Source organism: Ctenocephalides felis, unplaced genomic scaffold (genome assembly GCF_003426905.1).
Source record: "Ctenocephalides felis isolate EL2017-DRISC unplaced genomic scaffold, ASM342690v1 CF-g0.4_SCAFFOLD_03571, whole genome shotgun sequence".
Taxonomy (NCBI): domain Eukaryota; kingdom Metazoa; phylum Arthropoda; class Insecta; order Siphonaptera; family Pulicidae; genus Ctenocephalides; species Ctenocephalides felis.
The window spans coordinates 40,708,804-40,727,673 of NW_020539725.1; the positions used below are offsets into that span (position 1 = coordinate 40,708,804).

General features: G+C 27.1%; 1 protein-coding gene across 1 annotated transcript in view; it reads right to left on the bottom strand.

Annotated features, from left to right (window-relative positions):
* Positions 1 to 18,870, bottom strand: part of LOC113386048 (somatostatin receptor type 4-like) — a 42,271-nt gene that overhangs the window by 15,222 nt on the left and 8,179 nt on the right. Inside the window, exons 3-4 of the mRNA XM_026623857.1 lie at positions 15,618 to 15,767; positions 3,533 to 3,749 (exon numbers count right to left, since the gene is read on the bottom strand). Coding sequence (XP_026479642.1) covers positions 3,533 to 3,749; positions 15,618 to 15,767 — 367 coding nt within the window. The remainder of the gene's footprint in view (positions 1 to 3,532; positions 3,750 to 15,617; positions 15,768 to 18,870) is intronic.

The following is an 18,870-nucleotide window of genomic DNA, read 5'->3' on the forward strand; positions in this document are numbered from 1 at the left end:
ATCTGAAAGCGCTCGACTGAAAGAATTACATAAGGCGAAAATCTTAACTTGAAAGCCCAAAGTACGCACTGAAAAATAATATACATTTTTCATGACGTGATTTGAAATGATGCATTATTTGATGATTTCAAAATATCTACTGAGTAAGATAAAATCTAAAATCGAACTTTTTAAAGACATTTTTTTTGAGCTCCTATAAGCGATTTGATTATATCTTTGTTTTTAGTGTTCATCAAATATTTCAAGTAAATGATATTATAAAAATATAATCAGTTGATTTCTACAATTTACTAACTTATATATCGTTCCACCAGTTAATTACCGTACATCATTTTAGACAATGAGCGCAAAGGGTTGCATTGCAAGTTTTTGCATCTTGTAACTTTATAATTAATATAATCCTTCATATAATGAAAACATTTATCAGTGCTTTAGCCATATTTATGGACTATTAAATTTATTAATTGAAATAACTTCAAAACTCAGTTATTTGTCACAAAATTCAACTTGGCACATATTGCAATTGACCACAATAATTAATATTTATTTTGCTCTTAAATTCTTCTTTTGCTTGTCCTAAAATTTAATTTCTATTCAGCTTCAGTTTATATTCAAATTTAAGGTAGGAAAGTGTATTTGTTTAGTATCAAATGTATTCTAACCATAATTTTGATGGGTTTTGCGAAAACTCGGGTGAATTCTGTTTATTACGTCTAAACAAAACCACTACGGTGAGCTTCTATCATAATATATTTATGATAATATTCATGGTGAAACTGGGAAAAGTTTTGGATAGTTATAAATGTTGTAAGTATACAGGTGTTTAAATTTGTCAGTATATTTGATATAGTTCTGCTTTTAGGAGAATAGAGGTAGAATAATAATAATTGATACACATCTGTATTTAAGCCTTTACAAAAAGTTTGATCTGAATATATTCAGTATTTATAAAATCTCATATTTCTTTTTAATATTTACATTTATAACAAAGTTTTTGGAACTTTAGTATTGTTTATTGATGATAGAAAAAATATAAAACTTATTAGGCGTGTCTGTTTCAAATTCATTATTTTCAAATCCGCAAGTTCAAAGAGTCTGCCAGATAATCAATAGAAATTTTTAAGCTGAAATCCCGAATACAATCTCAATTTTCTCGCATTGCAAATACAAAAAGCATTATCGCCAAGCAATTCTATTTTCCACATTTGCGGTTCGACATGCGTTTTCAGTACGCAGTAACGAAAAGCAAAGAGTTTATCACCTTTGATCATTTGCTCCGGCGGCTCCGGGACTTGTATAAATATTGAACGTTTAACATACGATCCGGATAATTCTGATACCTGGACATTCCCATCAGATAGGCAGTCTAAAATTTTACAAAACGGCTCCGGGCGGAAAATTTTTGTGAATGCCTTGGTTTCAGAGCTATTTACGGAATTTCAGTTTTATTATAAATTTATGTGCAGAGACGTGATCCCACTTTATAAGAATTGTTGATATTACTGTATGTGTGAAGATATAGAGATTAAACTTTTGTTATATAGACGTTAAACTTTTGTAACGTTTTTGGATATTTTTTTCTTCATTTATGTATTCATAATTAGATATAAAATTCCAAATGCAATTATAATCTAAACCGTTTTTGCAGTCATTGCATTCTATATCTGTTCGATTTTAATTGAAGAATAAATGGTTGTTGACGTGTGTATATTAAATTTATTAATAGCATATCGTCAAAGAATAATGACCAACAAATTTATTGCTGGCATTTCGATCAAAATTGCCGACGACTGTAATGCTTCTGCATATTAAAAAAGACGAGAAATTTTCTCACGTTAGCGTGTTCTCAATAAATCATTTGCTTTTATTCAAATCTACATGAGAGAAAAATATTTTATAATAATGGGGTCAATATATAAGAAGAAATTCTTAGGTATAAATAACATATTGTAGTGGGCGTTAGAAGAGAATATAGAGTAATACATACGATTTTTAAGTCATTGTAAGAGTCTATCATATGAAAGTGAAAGAACAAAGTTGACACCAAATTGATTTAAAATGAATCATTTAACGATGCATATTTTAGTAGAATTGTCGGAGATAATTTAGTAAGTTTTGAATTTTCTAAATATAAATTAATCAGTTTAATAATGTAACAAAAGAAAATGCTTGCAGATTTCTAGACAGGAGTTGGCTTACTTGTCAGTTGACTTTGATCGTGATTATGAAATCGATGTAATGCATTATGTTATTTAATTCTAAGGTAATACTATTAGAAAATATATTATTTAAGATATGTACTAGTTGTTGTTTGACATACAGATTATGAAGAAAATACGCCAATATTCTTGAATTATAATTTTTACATTAGATGCGGATTCAAATAAATTGAAGCTTTTACATCATGCCGTAGATTTTTTGAAAATACTATGCAGACCACGCAAATAAACTTGTTGGCAATTATAAAAATTGGAATTCTGTTTTTTTTTCATTTTTGTCAAATATTAACTACAATTAATTATCTAACTAAATATTAGTTAAATCTTACACATGATAGTCCTCGGTTGCTCATAACAACTAAATTTATATCATCATCATATCATTATCAGAATTTATGCTATATTGCGTAATTATATTAATATCGTTGAATTTATATGAAAGTTTCGCACATACTCGCTATATATGTGTATATGTGTATATATATATATATATATATATATATATATATGTTATAGAATTCTAATTACGAATAGTGATATTTCTCGCAAACAAACACGCCTACTCTATAATCAGTGAATGCTTATTATTTCAAATCGCTATTACAGATTTTCAGCTTGGTAACTGAGCTCGTAACTTTATATGAACTTATATACAAATTATTTGCATTTATTAACTCATTTGTTACTTCTATGCTTAAATGGATAACTCAAATGGCTGATAATTTCTCGATTTTTTTTTTGCATAAAATGCAATGTCTATGCTCTATTTGGCGCTTTGTGCCGAAGTTTGGTTATGCTACCTGTTCAACTAAACTTTTATGTATTTTATAATATTAATAATAATGTTATTGATATTATTTTTCATCCTCCTGATACTTCTAAATTTATTAAATAATTATTGACAAACCGTTCTTCACAATCATGCAAAGCAAAATTATATAATTATCCAACTAATAGCCATTTATTGCAGTGCAGCTTTAGTTTCACCTTCTAAAGGCAGATTTTATTCTAGTGAACTTGTCTTTATGTGGAACAAAAACGTACGTGCTCTGACTTTTCATGTTTTATTTATTGAAAATTCGATAAAGTCGTGAAACTAGGAACTAAAACCTAATTACCAAATCAAATTTGATGAAGGCATTGATCTATTAAAATATGATTTACTTCTACATGGAATTTGCACAGCAAAATTCTACATAGAATTTGACTTTATTTATCGAGAAGTTATTACATAGAATTTGACTTGATCTTATCGAGAAGTTATTATGCTTGTTTTAAAAGCCAAATTAAGCGTTCATAATAAGATTTCATACCTCAATGAATGCTCTGAGTCGCATGACGTATGATGGAAGATTCAGGCAAACAAATACGGTGGATACAATCAATAACATCTTTGTCACTTTCATTTGGCTACTGCAGGAGTTGCTGGTGACAGGTTTTTTTCTTCTCAATTTACATACGGTTGTGGTTCCAGGAAATGGTATGCCTTGTAAGGCGTCGCGTTCTTCGCAAAAATATCTGCTGCCGCCTCTGCAAAGAAAATAATGGCTTTTGTTATGCGAAAATTAGACTTGGCTTTATGCTCCACTGAAATATTGCGGAAGTAAGAAAATAATTTCAATTCGAATTAACAATTATTCGCATGATTTTTTAAATGAAGTTAGAACAAAAAACGCGTTTTGGGTATATTTTCTGAGTTGGATGCATTTCCGTAGAACGTAAAAGATTGGCGTGCGTGCATTTTCTATAAAATTTCTGAATGAAAAACATAAATATTTTGATATTATTTACATTATATAAATATTACTTATTTTTCAAATTAAGAAGACTTTATAGTGATTATGTAATACAAGTAGAATTTTCAAAGCCGCTGTTATCTTTTTTGCCCATTTTTTTATACCATTTTTTCTCATGTTTTTGCCTTATTTTTTCTTAATATTGCCTTTCCTTTCTTCAAAAGGATTTAATGAACACTTAAGTTTTACATCGCAATTTTTTAGGGTAAGCATGATGGGAGAGGAATTTATTAATCTTGCCTTCGGAGATACCCCTCGAGGGCTATGTCGATTGAGATTGTACAGAAAATTCGAGAAATTCGTGCACGTGTCACCGCGAATTGGCAACGATAATTGGAAAACGTCTCTTTGTTTTGCCAATCGCTTTTCTTTGGTCATAATGGCTTTTCACGGTTCAACAAACATGTGATGCTTTCTCCAATTAAGGCGCGGCGAGACCGATTCGGAGTGTTGAACTTATTGAAGGAAAACACCGCGGAGATACATCAATGAAAGTTGTACCTTATATTATTTTATATATATATATATATATATATATATATAAGATATAAATTATAATGCTATATGTTTTTTCTGATTTCTGCCTTTCTGTTTATATTGTACACTATTTTAATGTTTTGATTTTCATAAAGTTCAAATGGCCGCATATGTTTTGAAACGTGATATGCCAAGGTTAAGTAATAAATGAATTGTAACTTGAACGTGGAAATATCAGTGGCACATCATAACTTTGCTTAAATTATAAATAAATATCTGATCGTTTATGTCAGTTTTTCTTCTATATAAACGTGTTTATATAAATATTTTAATATTACATTGAAAGATTTTACGCAGGTACCAAAATTAAAATTTCATTGAACTTGATTTTGAAGAGAGATAAATAAAACTTTCTAATAGCTTATTTTTAAGAGAGCCTTATTTATTTTATTTTCCTGAACTGCCTTACGGCGGAGCTTCTTTTTCTTCTTTTTAATTTTTAAAATAGTTTTGGTTACTTTGATTAAATTATTGCTCATCAATATAAACATTCGAAAGTAACTTTTCTTCCTAAATGGAATAATTCTGCTTGCAAGTCCAAAAAATGTTACAAAATATGCTGATTTATAATTCTAAGATACACGTGCTAAATGTAATGCTTAAAGGGTTGATAATTGCTTTATGTTGTAAGACTTTATTCATTCCATAAAGTGATAATAAGCTATGAAACTTAACAGTAAGTTTTCCGCAAGTGCATGATGTTCCTTTTGCGTTTCGAAATTGCAAGCAATTAAATGCCACTTATTTGAATTTAACATCTATTATTCCGTAAACTTCATATTTCGAAGAAACTCAAAACTTGTTTGCTATATTCTATAATTCTCCATATTATATTTTGCACTTATTCAGATCATTTCAAGTGCAAATATACTCTTGAGTAGCTTTCACTGTTTTTGTACCTACTAATTAAATGATATGAAGTATTAACAAGTAGAATTTTCTTGAATAATTGATATTTTTGAAAATATTATTTGCGATTTATTCCCATATATTTCTGATGATAAGATGATAGTTATTCATATTGCTACATTTTTGATAAAGTTTCTTTTGGAAAAAAAGTTTTTATATATATAATATATATATATATATATATATATATATATATATATATAAACTTTTTTTCCAAACTTCTTATGGAAAGAGCATGGGAAAAATTTTAAAAATTGAAAAAAAAAAATGTTTTAGGTATAACTTTGCGACAAATGAATGAGTTTTATTCATTCATTTGTTCGCTAAATTACATCTAAAAAACATTTTTAAAATTTTTGAAAATTTTTCCATGCTATTTTTATACAAAACTTTGATTGAATTGCGCTCTATCTAAACGTTAATATTTAGAGCTAAAACTTTCAGAAAATTGTTTTTTATGACCATGAAATGACCATTTTAAGGACCACTCTAATATATATATATATATATATATATATATATATATATATATATAATTGCGAATACATTTTATTTTAGAAATTGTGATTAGGAATTCAAAAAATCTAAAATCTGTGATGGTTATTACTGTGTTGTCGGTACGGAAATTCAGTTTAATTGTTCAATATAAATCGTAGCTTTCATCTAATAAAATTCGTCTTTTTCTTTGGTATATATATTTTTTTATTATCTCAGGGTTTTGCTTTCTTTTTTGTATGAGAATTAGCTCTGTTGTCTTCATTTTCCGATTTTTTATTTCGCAATAATCCCTCTCGTGTGATAATGAACGGCAACCCTTGATGAATTACTTCGACTTTGCGCGGTCATATATCTTTCCTCGTAACATATTCACTTATCTACCTTCCAAACTAACTTTGTTGTTTCCGAATAGACCTAAGGCCTTTGGTGATTGATATTTACTGCCTGATAGATCTATGCCAAACGCATTTTTTGTTCGAGAAGCCCTTTTTCAAGGAAATTTTCACGGGCGAAACAAAACTTGTTAGGATAATAGACCAATGTGAGCCAATGTGAGATGAAAATAATGGTTGCTTTCTAGTCAGAAAATGTATTATTGTATAGCATAAGCAGATGATTATATCACGTTAGATAATTATACTAGTGAATAATTTTGTATTTGCTTAGAATTTTAATCCCCGCATTTTTCAAACATCTCACAAATAAATAAGTTAGCCGTTATACACAAGACATATTATTTATTGCAAAACCATCAACAGTTTTCAATACTTTATATTAAACTATGGAAATTATTATACTATACAAATGGCTGAATAATCACAAGCATTTTGAAATGTAGTAATGTTATGTAACATGCATATAGAACCATGAGTGATTTTTCAAAAATAATTATTATACAAGTCTTAAAGGAATTAGAAATAAATTTTATTCTATTATACTTTAGAAAAATTCAAATTTCTATTCGAAAATTATGAAGTTAGAAAATCTATAGACATGCTATTTATACCATACAGTAAATATTGCCTTTTGTGTTTTTTATTATAAATCATAAATAAAAAATATATTAGATAGTCTCTCTATATATATAGCGCCAATAAATCATAACTTAAAAGTTAAAATTAATTAAATATCAATTAATTAAATATCCTACGAATTTTTATATTTTTAGTAAAATATTAATATAATGTGATGTTTTAAAATAAATTTCCATAGTTTTCTTTAATAAGTATCATCTAAAAATTAAAATCTGGACACTTCATTGGCCAAATAAAAATATTTTTAAACTTTAACTTTACATTTAGTTATCGATAATTTAATTCCATATATATATATAAACAAAATACTTCTATAGAAAGAAGTTCTACAAAGAAGTTTTTTTTTATAGAGACAAGCACCCACCAATAATCTTATTATCGTACTTATGTTTCGCGATCTTTTGTAAGGGGTTCACTACAGACAAACAGTTTATATTGAATAAAAAATTAGGATTTTTTGGGATTATGAGAGTCTTTTCTACCAGTAAGAAGATTTTTTCTAGTGTGGTCTGAATGATGTGACCGCCTAAAAATGCACCGAAAAGAAAATAAACCGTACACTAATATAATCATTGACCTTATATGCGAGATACAAACAAAATAATGTTTCAAAGATATTCCTTGAATTGGTTCTTTTGCATTTATGATGATATTAATATGTAAAACTTTATATAATTATAGACACTATATGAGTTTAAAATTAAGTATTTCTCATACTAATTTTTGAAATTGCACTATAAATTATATTAAGAATATTAATAATAATTTTTTATATCAAATATTTTTCATTATTGTACAGATGCATGGGTTCTCAGAATTTTTGTATCCAGAAATAACACAACAAAAATTTATAAATTGATTTCTATAAATTCACAGTATTCTGGCTAGAGTAGGGTTAAAATAGTTAAAACAGCTATTACTGAAAAAAAGTCCATAATAATAATTAAATTGATTTATGCTGAAGAAAATCAGAACCTATGTGAAGGATTTAAAAAGCTTAAACAAAATCTTAAATGAAGGGCTTATATTTGTTATTATACATAATCATTTTTGCCATTTTCTAGTTAATTCAATTTATTTTATAGTTTGATTTCGTTGCTTTTTGTTATTATTTTTCTTGTTTAACCTTGTTTAGAAGTGTTATGTCCTAACTAACTTGTAAACGAGGTTATTCACATTATATTTGTCTAATGCGTGAAAATCTATATACACCATTTGGGGAATAATTAATAATAAGTTTCCATTACCAATCATCAACTTTCTAAAAGCTGTTTGTGTTTGCTTTTGTATGGTTTCTAAGTATCATCCTGGCCATTATCGAAAGGATATTAGAATCCTTTATATATAAGGATGTGCCATTGTTATTTTGACCTCAATAGACTGTGTACCTACTGAGGATTATGGTTGATAAAGTTTCGATATTGTTTAGGAGAGATTTGATATATATATATATATATATATATATATATATATATATATTAATAATGTGACGCATCATATTTACCAGATTTTCCATATTTGCCGCTTTAATGCTTACATAAGTCCTTACAATATATTTGTATAAAATAGGTTATTTATATTAGATTTATTCGACAATCAAAATATATATTTTTATATTTTTCGATTATAAAAAAGCAACCTCCAAAATATTATTTAATCTTAAAAATTGAATGTAAATAATTCAAAGTAACGCTAATTATTATTCTGGATTAGATAGTTCATTGTAGATAATTAATTGGTAAATATTATTAAAAGTTCTTGGCTACTGATCTTCCTTAAAAGACGTTTTTTAGTATTCAATCGTAAACAAAGTTAAATATAAGTTTGTCTAAACAAAACACAGAGCTAAGATATGTACAAACTAGATAAAAATATAAACATATTTTTCTATATATATTTTAGAATTGAGGAGTCAATATAGTCTTATGTAAATTATGGAATTGAGTAGTCAGAGTGAATAAGGAATCCATATCCATTCTTACTTCTATGAGAATTTACTAAAAAAATATTACTTCTGAAACTATTTAGGATACTAATGCTTACTAAATATTTGAATTAATTGAAGACATGATTTGTCGACCTCATAACGCGAAAAATATTTTATATAGTTAATAACATTTTTTGTACCTTCATGTTTCTACTAATAAAATATTATATAATTTTATATTATATATATCATATATATATATATATATATATATATATACCTGTATATAAGATGAGCAAATTTTGTATATACGCATGTTTGGATTTAAATCATTATTTTTCTGAACTTTTTTATGTATTTTTCCAACATTTAAAAGTTATGGAAATAACACAGGTCACGACATTTCTTAACTGTGTGCAAACGAAACTGAACGAAAAATTTATAATCATAATAACTCGACTAAAATATTATTGCATTTGTAGATTAACAATAGCTTTGTTTCCAAATAATATGGACTTTCAATCGAATTTGAATTTGTTTCTAAATTGATATTATTTTTATTTCAAATTTCAATTAGTACTTAGTAATCTAAAAATTTGATTAACTTTCATATTTTCTTAATTGCCTTGAAATAAAATACAAGTTTTACTTCGTTTGAAGCAAGTAATTTGAAGATTTGCGAGTATTCTCTTGAGATGGTTTGTTTCGTTTTACATGAAACCGATACCATTGCTTTTTGTATTTATATATTTTTATGAAAGAATTAATCCGCCAGGGAAATAACATATTCATTGGTATAATAAAAGCAAATATAGAATTTGTTTGAACTAGTGTTTATATTACATACTTCATTTATGACGGTATGCACTTCATTTATTACACGATATGAATTTTTATGTGGAACTGATATTTTATGCATGAGTTATTCCTGTTTCACTAATCAATATCAAAATAGAATATTTTAAATTTAGTATAAATCGACAGAATATTATTTTTTATAAATTCGATATAATATTATCTCTTGTTCAATGTTTTTGCAAGTATCAATGATCAACTCAAGTTAATTCAAATGGAGCAAGGAATCATTTGTTTATAATTTACTTATTTCTATCAAATGTTGTTTACATATTATTCTCATATTATTTCACTCTTATAAATATAGAATTCATTCAAATTTATGTATTTATATCAAACATCATTCCGTATATTTTTTAAATATATAAACTCCTTCTAATTCAATAGGAATTTTGCTGAGTGAGTATCCGTGCAAAATAAACAATCGATATTTTTAAACAAGAACTTCCGACGTTATTATAGGATCATGGGTCGTAAATATTTGTATTTCATAATGAAGTTAGAATTGAAAATTGATAAAAAAAACTATTGACCTTACTGCGTTGGATATGTTTCTGTAAGATAAATAAATAGATCGACGGGCACTCAATAAACTTTATACGGTTTTATGACATTTTTATGATGTTTTCATAGTCGAAATAGATGTTTTCACGATCAGATCTGGGAAGTTTCAATCGGATTCCTGCAACCGTGATCTTGTGTTCGCGGTTGGCCAATGTTTAAATATGCTCTCGAAATAATAAATACAATTTTATTATTATAGATTTTTATCAATTTAAACGCATCTATTTAGCTGATTCATTTTGATACGCAATTAGATAGCTTGATAATTTTTACACCTATTCTAACAGGATAGCAAAATTTAGAAATTGGGCTTTAAAAATACAAAATCATCTTTAATGTTAATTACTGAACTTACTAATCTTGCACCGGTAATAAAAATGAAGTTAATTATATATAATATATACTATATAGGGTAAGGCACAAAAAATGGGTGTCAATACCATGTGTGGGTTTTGAGACAACTTTAGGGTGTTAATATACAAGTTTTTACAGACTTAATTACTCTGTAAATAAGTAATTGGGTATCTCGAATTCCGAGGTGAACTTACTATAATGACTGGACTACATGCTTAGCATTTTTGTAGAACTTTAAAATTTAATAATACCCAATTACATACTTTATTATTCAAATAAACAAGATATGTATATTTCGATACAAATGAACAAGAGTATTTGACTTCTGGCAAAGCTTATGTTACTGTAAAGATAATCATTTATTCCGGTGCCGTAAGCATTTTTATGGCTTTGAGCTTTTACTTATCCGTACCAACATTTTGCCATATGACTGATGAGTCTTATTTTATCACCGGAATAGCCGACCCGAACACCTTAATATGAGATTTGTGTCAACCGAACTAAAATATTGTTTCTTTTATGGGCTGACATTTAATACCTGATGACGGTTCATTGAATGATATTGATTTAGTAAAGGCAGTATATACATTCGTTGCTTTTTAATATATTTTATATTGTTTCAAACAGTTTCATTAACTTTTATATAATTATCATATATTTGCGGTCGCCTGTTGATGTATATTTAAATTGAATTTTTAAATGAAATTGTAAATGAAAATGAATTTATTAAATTTTAAATGAAAAAACTCAAATCATTTTAATATATATATACATTTGACCATGAACTTTTGCATTAAACATGATTATATTTGAACAGAGGATATTTACTAATGTATATTATGATTGCTTTTGGGTTATGATTACAACCTGTTAATTTAAAATTCAAAATCTGGTGAATCAAGTTTAAAATTGTGAGACAGATCAAGTAAAAACTGAAAAGATTTTAATGAATCATTATTGTTTGACACAGTTTGATATACAATTTTGTCACCACAAGTGGATATGAACAATTTGGAGAATAAGCATAAAAATAATTAAATGTTGATGATTTAAACCCACTCATATTGTTTCGTCAGTTTTCTATGAAAGTGAATTTATAGATGCTTTTACGAAAATGTAACAAAACCATTTACAATGAATATATATCATATGTTCTTTAATTTTTAAATCTGCAAAATAAATTTTTTGGAATATTTAAAACTAAGAATTACATACTAATTGTAAATTGAATGAATATCCGTAATTGTAAACATAATTATTATTTAAATTTTTCCTTATATCAATACTGTTTTATAATGAAAGTTCTTTTTAATTTGTGATTTTTCTAAAAATATTTAGCCGTTTACTTGATTCGTTGCCGTAAATTAATAATTCCGGATGAGTATAAATTTTGATTAATAATCAACTCTTTTATTAAGTCATTTCTCGTCTTAATCAAAGTGCATAAATTAAGAACCTTTTCGTATTCAAATTATCGAATTTTTTGAATACCATTCTTACAATTTTTAATTAATACCTGGGATAAAATTGAAATTCAAAGGTTGTGACAAAGATTGAAATACCAGCCGCAATCTTGTTACCTTCTACCTACATTGTATAATTAATTATATAATTAATCGTAAATTCCGTTATTTTTGAAATATTTTTGTAAGTTATAAAGTAAATATCGAGTTCATTAAATGTTTATTTAAAACTGATGAGATAATTTGGTTTTTGTGTGACTCGATTGAATGTTATGTTGCGCATTTGCAAAAAACAAGAAAATTTTTGCTAGTGATAAAAAACTTTGGTATCGCAAATTTCATTTATATACAATATAAGTAGTAGTATAGTTGTTTTAATAGAGTATTTCAAGTTTACACTATAGTTTTCTTGACAAAAAATATTCATGCCTGAGGGACATGTCCAGTATGTGTGCTTTTGTTTTCTATTAATATTGGCAGTGAATTTGAAACTATTGCTTTATATTATTGCTAAAGAAAAATATTGCTTCACACAATTTTTTAAATTTTTATTTTTTACGTAAAAGTGCATTCATTTGTTTTATGAATTAAATTACTAAGAAGCGCGCAAAGCGCGGTGCTCAAACTTCATTAGAATTTATTTTATATTTATATGGCTAATAGATTTATTAATTAATTTCCACAATGATTCATCAGTTGCAAATGCTTATTTTATTGCATAAAGTAAATAGTTTCAAAACAAATTAGGTCAACTATATCTAGTTTCAAAATCGAACAAACTTTTTAAATTATATATTCCTCTATACTTGTGCTGTGTAGAATGTAATCAGTATACAGTAGTTACAGGTCTAAAGTAACATATGGAATACTGATTATGGACAACATGAATAAACTGCCTGCATCACAAAACTTTGAGACAATATGCTCTTTATCTCAGAAAAGAAAGGTCGGGAAAATCGTATTTCAGCTTTCTATTTATGAATTTAAAATTGCATTTTTTCAAAATATTCAGAAGAATCCAACAAAGCAATATATAAGATTTCATTTGAATATTTTATTTCATTCATTTAGCAAACAAGAAGCAGTCTTTTTGTAGGCGATGTGTATATAAAGACACACAAATACACACACATATAAATATATGCTGATAATCCTGATCTAATTAAAATTCTTTTTCATTACTCGAACGCTGGTAAAGCCGTATATTCTGTAATATAATTGTTTGAAAATTATATATATATATATATATATATATATATATAATATATATATATAATTTTGTTTGTTTTCGACAAAAATTTCTCTATTTCTTAATAAAATTTGCAATTAAAATAAATGAAAGTGTATTTTAAAATTAAAAAATTTACAACTATTTATAAAATTAAATATTTTATATTAATTTACTCTGGAGGAAAAATGGTTTTCGAGTTTTTACCGTTGCTTGAGATGCTGGTGTTAAAACAATTTATCTTGTAAATATTATCCTCCCCAAAGAGTTTTGGTATTATGCTGCTCAGAATGGAATGTTTTCCATTTAAGTATTATAATCATTTCATAATTACATTTATATTTTGAAAGACGTATATTTATGTTTTTGTATCTCAGCCATTTTTACGTAAATCTGATGCTAAGGGTACTAAAGCGCTTCTTCCTTTTATCACTACAATCTCCCTCATCTCTCTGTTATTGTTTTGTTATAATGACAGAGCTGGAAAAATATTTGGAACAAATGTAATTAATGTGAAAAAAACAGATGACAAAGAGGTGTTCGTAAAGGCTTTTAGCAGTATTCAAATAGTTACATGTTATGCAAAAAAATGAAATGCGATGAAAAATACAGGATTTTCAACTATGAGCAGTTTCCAAAAGACTTTGTTTCATGACAATTTCTTTTTCATTGATTATTGACCTAGTACATTATTGATAATTATATACAAAATATTTCCAGAATTCTTTTATTTTCTGTGGTATTCGATTAATCCGATCATGATTTCTAACATGAAAATGAGTTCTATGTCAAAAACGTTAATATCTCTTTCTTTTTGAAAAATATTTTGTATAGACGCGTGATGATCATAGTGGTTTCTAAATCCTTCAAAATTTAGTTGGTTAAGAAATTGGGAAAAAACTTTTCATTTTACTAGTCCTCGTATTATTTCAAGTGTTGTTCCGAAAAATACGATTGCTCTCGACAGCTACCTTACCTAAACGGGAACTCTTGGTAAAAAAAAACAAGAGTGATTTATGCTGTGGTTGAATGGAACTCGAGATACAAAAAGATTTTTCTGAAGACATAGAGATTTAAAATAATCCTCGCATTAAATTTTGACAAGCATATTTTTAGCACAAGAAACAAAGTAGATTGTTTTTGGAATATCATGCCATAGATTTTATGAGAAGATGTGCTTAATATAATATATTCTTGGGGGATTCTATTTCATTTTGTTGTTAATTATAATGATTTCATTTTATTCGTGTAAAGTTATTTTTTAGCAGAATAGGTTTAAATTTTGTCGACAAAACTTATTACTTGATATTATTGCAAGCTTTATTATTTTATTATCATCACTAGAACTTGATATTTTTAGTTAATTCCTATTAACTCAAATTAATTAATTCAATGAAAGAAATATAATTTTTATATTATATTCATTTGTATTTATTTAATGTATTATATTTACATAATATACTTTACTAAGTATTTTTAAATATACTTATCATAAATATGATAGTAATAAATAATAAGATTGGTAGACAAAAGAAATGACTTCACCTTCTAACATGGCCTACTTTACTTTGCATAATTGCATACTTCGAAACATCGGAGCCTTTCTACCTATTTTGCAGTTAAAATACAACAGATTTTTTTCTTGCGTTTTTTTCAACATCAATCAATACTTATATTTCTATATTCTAAATAATGAAATGATATGTAAATACTATTTTGAAATAGTTTTGTTGTTTTGGTTATTCCAGGTATTGTTTATAGTCGAGTGTTGTTGAGATTTTGATTAAATGCGAAGCAATTTCCATTTTCATTATATTTAAAGTTCAGGAGGATATAAATAAATATTAAGCGTAGGTTGAACGAGCGGTTGTAGTGCAGTAAAACTGCAATCTATGAAAGAAAATTGAGTTAAAAGATATATGTGTGTACCACGTGACTAAATGATGACAGTTACATGACTAAAATGGATATAGAAAAGTATATGATGTGTAGCAATGTATAGTTCAAAATTAATTATATAGGTATGGCAAATAAAATATTATACCAATATTGACTAATTTATTCGAATCCAATTTTGGAGATGATCTTGGTATAATAGATTTTAAATTTAAAATTATATCTAGTAGAAGTAGAAGGCTATTTTTCTATGTCGCTTAACGAAACATAACGAAAACTTCTATCTCTCGAAAAATTAATAAATAATATGCAAATTTTGAAATAACTTTCATCTTACCTGCCCGTAACTGTCATGGAACGCCTGATACCCGCCAATCTCCACACTGCACAAGCGGTGCAGGAATTTAGTACCACTATTATAGTAAGTGGCACCAGGAATGCCACTACAGTGTCGAGGGTATTAAATACGCTGGCGGCTTCGCGATAACTGGAAAAGATTTGTTTTTGTAATTTAGTTTGATGATGTTTGTACAAATTACTATTATTACATTCTGTATACTTTGAAAAATCTAAATTTTGAAAAGAAATGTAAAGTTTCAATGAAAATGGAAGACATACATTGCCAGTTATGTATTCAATTTTTCAAATATGTAAATTTCATTATTTACCAACGCAGACGAAGTGATACCGCGTTTGTATATTATTAAAGAAAGCAATAGAGTTTACGCATAATATCTTAAGTGTTTCAATGTGAAGCAAGGTATTTTTATGAAAATGTTCATTAAGTGTATACACTCGTACTACAAAATATTAATTTATTCAAATTTAGATATTGCGTTGATTGAATATTTAAGTGCATTATGTTAGAACATTAAAGTGCTATATATTTACATTATCCAAGTTGATAAATTTTATTTAATACAAATTTTATTTTATTGAGTCTTTAATAGAAGCCTCATGAGAATGAACTGATAAATATGATTATAATGTGTTTTTGTCATAAACCTTATAGATGTATTATAATGCCTATGATTTTTGTGCAATAGACAATTCGCTGAAAAAATAATTCAATTAAAACAAAAGCTCGAGATCAAATTATCGCCATAAGTTTTAATAAAAGTTGAAATTTACGAACATATATACATTATATATATATATATATATATATATATATATACACACATATATCCTGAGATATCAGATTGCAAAGTTGGCATGTTTGCAAAAGTTCGATTGAAAGAAACAATAAAACTTGCATTTTCAGTATAATACAATCATACGTATTCACTGATCAAATAATCAATATAGAACTTCAGAAAGATAAAGAAAATTAGAGGAAGTAAATACCCAATTGCATTGCATTGAGTTTTCTTATACAACCAGGATACGCTTTTCAGAATTTACTTTGTTAGTTTTTCATGTTCTTGAGTGAAAATCATTAAAAGAAAAATCTAAGTGAAACGTTGTAAATAATTAGTATTGTTCTTTTCAAGTAAACGTTGTTTTTGGCAATATTAGTCTTGATGCTTTTTGCTGAATTCGTCATCATGAAAATGATATTTTTTCGTATCTTTTATATTAGTATAAAATAATTTATTACAAAAACCTTTTATTTAATCATTAGCTCATTTATGATCAATACACTTGCCAAAGTTCCGAAATCGGATTATGTCTGATGACATTTCGTATTAGTTATAATTGCACTCTGGAACTGTTAGTGCAATCTGTCTCACTACGCAAATCAATGCCATTAGAGATTCCTATCTCTCATGTACATTGCAATAACTAACGACCTTTCATGAACATGTTTTGTCTGAAAGATTATCTAGTTCTAAATCCAAATTTCGTATACTGCGTTGATTAATTGTGACAAAATCAAAATAACATTTACACAATAGTACTGCCAAACTAGTACCAGTTTTAAAGAACCGTGTATATATTTATTGCTTATTATTTTGAAAATGCTACAAAGATCAGATAATCAAATATAACATTATTACGCTTTACGTACATTCAACATTTTGCTTTCAGATACTATAAATTATATCAAAATTTCTAATCATTATTGCTGATATCACATTTCATATTGCGATATATGTAGGGTGAAAAAACAGATAAAATGCGCTTATACAGGTAGGGATATATAAAAATTAAATTTCATACCATTTCGAGAGCGCTTATTTCATTATATAAATATGCCTCAAAACCTTTTCCTTGCACGTTAATCGAATATTCAATTTACCTTCCTTCGTCCCAAAAGATGAATCTTTTATTTTTACTCCCTTGCGTTGCAAAAACTTTTCAATCCAAAGTTGAAGAATACAAGAGTTTAGGCTTCTTGATACCTTTGAATAAATCGGAAGATATTTTCTTTGAGATTGCGCAAGACTGCTATAAGTTGAATGTTTTATCGCTTTTTAATATTAGAATATCTAATCTAATGTAACGCTTCATAAAATTCAAAAGAATATTTGACTGCTTATTGCCAGAGAGATTTTTAGCAAATGAATAATATAAAGTGCGAATAGCATTTGAACTTTATATTAAAACTGAAGTTATATTAGTTTCACTTTTCTGCAAATTCGTTTCAATAGGACTGCTGTGCTGTATTTGACAGGAATAATTACTTTTTTCTATTCAGTCGTATTTTCGAATTTAATTATCTGTGTGACATTTTGTATTGTCATATTAAAAACTTTGATGTCCGAATAGAAACTTTGACTAAATTATTCATGATATTTTATTGAAATGGTATTTTTATGAAAAAATTTTGATAGAAAGCAAATATTAATTTGATTGCGAAAATATACTATTGGAAAATTGGTACTTGACTCGAAAGTCCGACACAAAATATATATTTACATTTCATTTCTACATACCGATCTCGCTCAAAGTAGCACTTGTCGGGATAATGTAATATACTATTCGGAATTTCACGCAATTGTCATAATTATATAACTACTTGGGCGCATGGCATCGTGCCTTAAGGCAAATTGCTGGAATTTTCCGTACCAAAAATTATTATATTTTTAAAAAACGAAATTTTGAGAAACTATAATTTTACAATAAATTACTTTTTTTTTGAAACTTCTACTACTTTAACTGCATAGAGACAAAATGTCAAAGCGCGTAAGTGCCGCGCCGCCGTCTAACGGATAAGCATTGGTACGGAACCCATAGAAATGTAAACAAAATTTATACTTATTGTTAAAATCTTTATAATATATCTAATAATTTGATGTGCGTATGTCTAATGATCATTTTTGACCGCCAAATGGCATTCTTTTTTTTACTTTTTTCATTAGATCTCCGAAACCGATGAACCTGCCTTCATGAAAATCTGATCAATACTTCATCTTGTCAATACAAGCAAAATGTTTTTTGAATTATTAAAATCGGGCGCTCCGTTCTCTTAAAAACTGAGTTACCATTTTTAGCACTTTTTGCCCCATATCTTCGGAACGGCTAGACCTGCCTTCGCCAAACACTAATCAGCACGTCTCCTTATCAATACGAATCCAATGTTTCTTGAATTATTCAAATCGGTTGATCGGTGTTCCCGAAATCGTCGACGAAAATTTGTATCCGCA